General features: G+C 52.5%; 1 protein-coding gene across 1 annotated transcript in view; it reads left to right on the forward strand.

Moving 5' to 3' along the window:
* The window catches only part of CAPN8 (calpain 8), a 70,449-nt gene extending 66,263 nt beyond the window's left edge, over positions 1-4,186 (forward strand). The window contains exons 18-22 of the mRNA XM_008584695.1: positions 947-1,015; positions 1,422-1,500; positions 2,060-2,176; positions 2,996-3,054; positions 4,163-4,186. Coding sequence (XP_008582917.1) covers positions 947-1,015; positions 1,422-1,500; positions 2,060-2,176; positions 2,996-3,054; positions 4,163-4,186 — 348 coding nt within the window. The remainder of the gene's footprint in view (positions 1-946; positions 1,016-1,421; positions 1,501-2,059; positions 2,177-2,995; positions 3,055-4,162) is intronic.
* The last annotated feature ends 2,519 nt before the right edge of the window (positions 4,187-6,705 follow it).

Genomic DNA, 6,705 nt, shown 5'->3' on the forward strand with positions numbered 1-6,705 from the left:
GAAGTTACTAAGTGCTCTGAGCCTCAGTTTCTTCTCCTGGAAAATGGTGTATCTGGTGCTTATGGCTATTGTGAGACAGTGTATGAAGTGCCTAGATGCAGAGCATAAGCTCTGTGCAGACTATTCTGCTAGATGCGCTGCCTGGATCGTTAGAAAGGGTTTGCAGGCTGTGGAGTGCTCGACACCCAGTGCAGATCCTAGACGCAAGACCTCAGACTTTCTCAAAGGGTGAAGTTTACACTCTTGTGTGCAAACAAGACCCTTCGTTTGGCTGGCCAAAGGAGGTGGGAGTGGCGGTCTGTTTCAAAATTCTAACATCAGCGGTGTAGAAAACTGAGGTTTAGTGGCTAGTTGTGATCAGTGGAAAAGGGTAGAGTCTCAAAGAGGCAACTTCATGGTAAGGACAGTTCAAAACCAAATCTCCATGGTCTGGCACAGTGCTTACTAAATATTCGTGGAGTGAATGTAAGTTGGACACAGAAATCTCCACCTAACACCCCTGCCAGTTTTGGTTGTGTAGTGGCCTATGAGCAGACTGTGTAGCTGAGAACCCCAATCCCATGCCTCCTGATGACTTTCTGATAGCATTTTGACATAGCATTTTGAATGATCAATCACAGAAGTTTAAATCTGGAAGCAAATTTATAGCTCATATAGCTCACCCCTGGCTGACCAGGGTTTTAGGTGCAGACTAATGAATTGCTAGGTCTCTAGGCTCATGACGTGCCCCCTGCTCCTCGCTCTGTGCCTGGCCTCAGAGGAGGGGCTTTGTGAGCATCTGACTTTCTGGTCCTCATGTGAGTTTGTCTGCACCCCCACTGCTCTGCTCACTGCAGTCACAGATGGATCTCAAGACCGTTAGGCACTTATGCAAGATCGCGACAGAAAGAAATCCTCAGGGCATGAGGAATTTGGGCTCGATCATGTTGGCCTTTAACATGCCTAGAGCAATGGGACGGGCACCTTGGGACCGGTGGAATTCAAGACGCTCTGGCTCAAGATTCAGAAGTATCTGGTAACTCTCTCTGCCTCTCGGGCATCCTCTGGGCTCTGGTCCCTCTCCTCTGGTCTACCCCTCCCTTACACTCATTCCTGTCCTGTCTTGGACCCTAGTCTGACCAGATGCTTAATCACGGTCAAGGCCACCAAAGCCCGGGCACATTGTTCCAGAAGGAACAAGAGGGTGGTGAGCGATGCTCAGGCCAGTCCTTGCACTGAAAGCCCCGTGCAGAGGGCAAAGAGACCAGCACTGGCCCTCAGCCCACTCTCTTATCTGTGTTCTGAAACCTTCTTGGGAGGAGTCAGTGGGGCCTCTCCTTGCATGAGTACCTGGCCTTCTGAGGAAGCAGTGGGGTGGACGGAGATGGTGGGCAGGGGACACCAGCAGCTGTTTTCTACCTGGGATTTCTCTCCTGCTCTAGGAGATCTATCAGGAAACGGGTTATAACCACTTGGGAACCATAGATGCCCATGAGATGAGGACAGCCCTCAAGAAGGCAGGTGAGGATACGTCCTGTAGACAAGATCTTGTGACCCTGATGTGCCCATTTTTAGTATTTATTCTCATGATGATGATTGCTATGTTGGGTGTCAAGGACAACAAAGCTTTGTTGAGCACCTTCCCTATCCAGGAAGGAGAGAATGTTGCTGGATTCTATATAGTATAACACTTTAGAATTGTTCCAAGACTCTGCCTGTTACTGGGCAGGTGACTGCAGCTGCAGAGGAGGGGACTGTGAAGTAGATGGGCAGGGTCCAGCCAGACAGGCAGTCCCCTCATCTTCTCTACTTTCTCTTGCTGCAGCTAAAGTGGCCCAGGACTGGGTTAGTGGTGGCACTAGTATTGGATGAGGAACAAGCTAATCCTGATGAGTATCTAAGAGGAGATGGACTGGATGACAGGACATCTTCTGGGATCCCCGGGAGGAGGCCAAGTCAGGCCTGGTTTGCAGGTTTATATACTACCAAAAGGGGCCCTGTGATGTCAGCTCTTGAGCTTTTACTGGAGACAGTGCCGAGTCGTCCCCTCCACCTGTGACCCAGGCTCCTCTGCCCTCAGGTTTCAGCCTCAGCAACCAGGTGCAGCAGACCATCGCCACACGGTTTGCGTGCAGCAAACTCAAGGTTGACTTCGACAGCTTCGTTGCTTGTATGATCCGCCTGGAGACCCTCTTCAGTGAGTCTCCCTCTCCTTGAACCCCATCCCACTCCACCCAAGGCACAGGGAGTGGCGAGGGCAGGGTCAGGGGACAGGACCACACACACTGCCTTTGGGAGGCAACGGGGCCTGGGAGCCACAGATGGGGCTTCTGGAACTGAGGGGAAGCGGAAACTGAGGGGCTGAGGAAGTCCAAGCTGGCCACGCCCGGGTCTGAAGCTGCCTTCTCTCGGAGACTTAAACAGCTGCCATCCAGGTTATTATACACCTGCGTGTGCAGTGGCGAGGCCAAGATGTGAGTCCCAGTCATGATTCTCACATGGCTTTCGGTGTCTATTCACATTTATGCATCCATGGGAGCACGTGTCACCTTCCAGCGAGGGGATGGGGGCCCCTTTGGAAGGTAGCAGGTGTTCTCCTGCCACCTTGGGCCTTGGGGGCATGTGAAGGGAGAGGGTTTTCCTTCCACCGAGGACCAGAAGGTGGTAAGTTCTAGTGGGAAAAGGTCAGGCAGCCGGAGACCCACAAATGGGGTTGGCTCCACAACCCTGCCCCCGTTGGAATAGTTGCAAGTTCCTGACATGAAGCTTCTGAGGGTGGAGATGCCACAGGGACCATCTCTCTGACAACTCATTTGTCCGTCTGGGCAGGGGGACATCTGCTGCCAACAACGCTCACCCTGGGCTCGGGATCTAGATCTTTCCTTCCTAGGCCCCTGCGGCAGGTGGGAGCTGGAGGGGAGGGAGGGGGAAAGGGCGGTCCTCAGGTAGGAATGGGGTGGGCAGAGGCAGGAAGTTCAGGAGCAGCCCTGACTTCGTTCCCTCTCTGCTGTTTTAGAACTATTCAGGCTTCTGGACAAGGACCAGGAGGGCACCGTCCAGCTCTCTCTGGCTGAGGTAAATGGCCTGAGGTTTGATGACCTGCTTGCTGATGGTATTTTGAAAGTTTTGGACAGTTAGGTGTTTATTCCTACTGACTGTCTTACTTCTCTGTGAATACCACAGGTTCTGTGGTGGACACTGGGGGAGGAATGTGATCATTCGTGCAGACTTTCAAGTGTTTGTATTTATAATTATTGTCTTAAAGATAAAGCTACAGCTACATTTCAAGTCATTTCAAAGATACAAGCCCTTGTTCATTTGGATGAAGTTGTGGTGGACCAATTTAAAGTGTCCGATGTTTAGGACTAGGTGTCTTTGATTGACACATAGAAGGTCATTGGAAGCAAAACATGAAATTGCAGTAAGATAGAACAAAGAAGCCAAATACACAAATTCTTGCTGTGTACAAGCCGCACACCGCGCCACGCAGAGGCCACATGCAGGCCGCAGCCCTGCACTGCAGAGCCTTTATTGGCTGAGGGGACAGCAGGAGGTGTGGACATGTCCCCAGGGGCCAGACCAGGGGGAGGCATTGGCCCTTGCTCGACCTGCTTCTGAGGCAGCGGAGCTGGAGCACCAGGCTACTGCTGCCCTGCCAAGCTGTCTGGGCCCAACCGCTTTCTTTTCTCCTCTGAAATGGGAATGTCACTGACCCCTTTCCTGTGATCTAGGAAAGACCTTCTAGAAACATACCTGTGGATTCCTACAGACACCCGAACAATAGTGAGGAACCTCAAATGGAGTGTGTACACACACACACACACACACACACACATATATAAGAATATATAGATAAATATATAGGAATATACAAGTATATATACACATATAGGAAAAAACACATATGCATGAATATATATATGAATACACATACACACACCTGGATTTGGAAGCCCTTTTGGGTCTGGAGCTTTCTCTAAGTCACATTTCTGCAGTGTCCTGGCTCAGGAGCTAGTGACTTAGTTAAGGGCTTCCTCGCTTCTCGTGGTTGGCGCTTCTCGTGGTTGGCACTTCCGGCAGGATGGAGATAAAAAGACCATCTCCGTGTGGGGCAGGAGAGTGTGGCAAAAGCACAGCAGCTCCCCGAGGAGCCCCGAGCTCACCCTGTCTCTTTCCTTTGCAGTGGCTCTGCTGCGTGCTGGTCTGACCCAGGGTTCTGGACGGCGGTGACACCCCCTGCCTCCCTGCCTGCCCCTTTCTCCCCTTCCTCACAACTGTGTGCACATCTGTCCTCGAGTGACACTCATTGGTTAGTCATATCTTTCTTGGCTGTCGTGTTGCCTGAGATCCTGGCTGTCCCACCCGTGCAGGCTGGGCACCCTGCCTCCTGCAGCAGTGCTGCCATGAGCTGTCGAAGCCGCTCAGGGCCATGGACAGAAGGGCGTCCACTAAAGTCACCGGCCAGAACGGCATCCCCCTTCTCCAGTGAGGTGCTTCTGGGGAGCACCCCGGGCTTTTCATGCTTCAGGAAAGATGCTCTTGGGAAATGATACGGCCCAAAACTGCTGGAAGGTGGAGCATGTGGGCTGAGTTCTTGGAGGAGCAGCTTCTAGGACTGAGCTGCCTGTTGCCTCTGGGACGCCCTGGGGAAGGAGCCAGTGCTGGGAGAGCAGGACTTTCCTCCTCACCTGCAGATGGGGAAGGTGCTGTGCTGTGCTGAGGGGACTGTCACCTGACAAGCAGCTCAAGGGGAAATGCAATACAGGTTAGTTTTGCTTACAGCTGAGCACAGTGATCACTGCTATTGTTAAGAAATGACAAGCATAGTCACAGTGTCCTAGTGGGCAGATGGGTAGAGCTGTTCTTACATGCAGACTGTGGACACACATGCCTTGACCCTGCGTTAGCCTGATTAAAGATTAATTTTCCACTTCCAGAAGTAGAACTGATGAACGTTCCTTACAGGAATACGACTCACAAGTATGGCAAGACACCAGTCAGCTTTAACACTGCCTTCCAGTCCGCCAAGACCCAGGGGGAGGAGGGCCAGGTCCCTGACTGAAGAGGGGGTGAGAGCTCTGGGATCTCGCCCCTCAGGGCGTGGCTCTGGGATCACGGCACTGCAGGCAGGGCCCAGTGAATGTGGTGGTGGAGAAGCAGGAATGCGAGGGCACTTCAAAAAGTTCATGGAAACATAGACTTGAAATAGTAGGACTCTTTCCATGAACTTTTTGAAGACCTCTTGAATTTATTTTAGCAGCCTGTGGGTCCTCCCTGGTCCAGTCTGGGGCATGAGGGAGGGGTGGGGATGGAGCTCCCATCAGTGGGACTCTGCAGGTGTGCACCTCGCCTGCCTGCTCCACTGGGCCAGCTGGTGTTACTCCATACTCACCAACGTGTCCACCATGTCACAAGCTCCCACCCACCCCATTCTTTAAATATAGAGTGCTGCAAACCAGTTCTCCCTAAAGATAAAGTGCTATATTATAATCAACTTGCAACAGGTAGTTTTATTTTTAAGCCCTACAGGCTTCAATTACTTTAGGGAATAGTCCGGTAATCAAAAAAAAAAAAAAAAAAAAAGTTCTCATTACAGAATGTCACTTGTTTCGGGGGTCTTGGGTCCCAGGTAGGGTTGTCCTGGAGGCAGCATGCCAGTGCAGCCCATGAAGCAGGCTGAGGCTCCCAATGCTGCGTTCTGTCTGAGAGGCTTTCCTTTCACACACCTTGAAGGTTGCTTCATGCTCCCTTCTCCCCGGGTGAGAGCGGGGGGAGATGCTGCATTTAGGCATGGCCTCTGCCTTGCCCCTGGCTTTGGCTGCATCTCAGGAGAGACCAGGGCTTCTGGAATCCAGGGCTCCCACCGCATCCTGTGCCTCCTGCTCCAGAGCCTGCACCACACTTACTGCCTTAATGTGCAGACTTGCTGTCTTCCCTGCCCCAGTTGGAGAGTCCCTGGATGCAGATGGTGTTTTCCCGGTTCCCCCAGAGCCTAGAACAGTGCCTGGCACAAGTGGCCCTCAGTGAATGGGACTGTGTCCTTCCCTTGCGATGAGGAGGCTCTGTAGAGATGGGGTCCCACTTTGTCCTCCCAGCAGAGAGGATAGCTTTGTGCGATGAAACAGTAGTTTAGGCAATGCTGCTGATGTGCAGATTCATCAAAGCTGTGCCTGTGTCTGCAGGGAGGGTGGGGAGGGCTGGGGAGCTCTGGGAGAAGGTGTGGCACCTGCAGGGTACCCTGCTGAGCTGCTCACTCCCCTGGCTCCTCCCCACCCCCACAATGCCAGGAGCAAGGGAAGCTGAGGCCTGCAACCCATGCCAGCAGGTCTTTGATTTTTGCAGAGAATCCCACAGGAGCTCTCAGATTCCCCACCTTCTGTAAGGAGAACAAGGCAGCTCAGTGGTGGGCTACAGTCAGCCTGGAGAGATGACCATGGGGGTCTGGGTCACTCTTTTTCTATTGCACCCAGTCCTCCCTAGCCCGCAGGGCCAGTTGCACTGTTGAAAGTCATAGTGTGTTTCCTCCTTAGTGAAAGCAAGGAAGCTCAGGACACTGCACAGCCCCCAGACTCATCGGAGGCCTCCCGGGACATGGAAGTGACATTTGGGTGAGAGGCATTCTGGGTGTACCGAATATTCTGGGTAATTCTACAGCAACAGGCCGATTTCACAGAGTCCGCTTTTCCTGCTGAGAGTCACCCATTAGCTTTCTCCTCACATCCACCT

This window comes from Galeopterus variegatus, unplaced genomic scaffold (genome assembly GCF_000696425.1).
Source record: "Galeopterus variegatus unplaced genomic scaffold, G_variegatus-3.0.2 Scaffold3336, whole genome shotgun sequence".
NCBI lineage: Eukaryota > Metazoa > Chordata > Mammalia > Dermoptera > Cynocephalidae > Galeopterus > Galeopterus variegatus.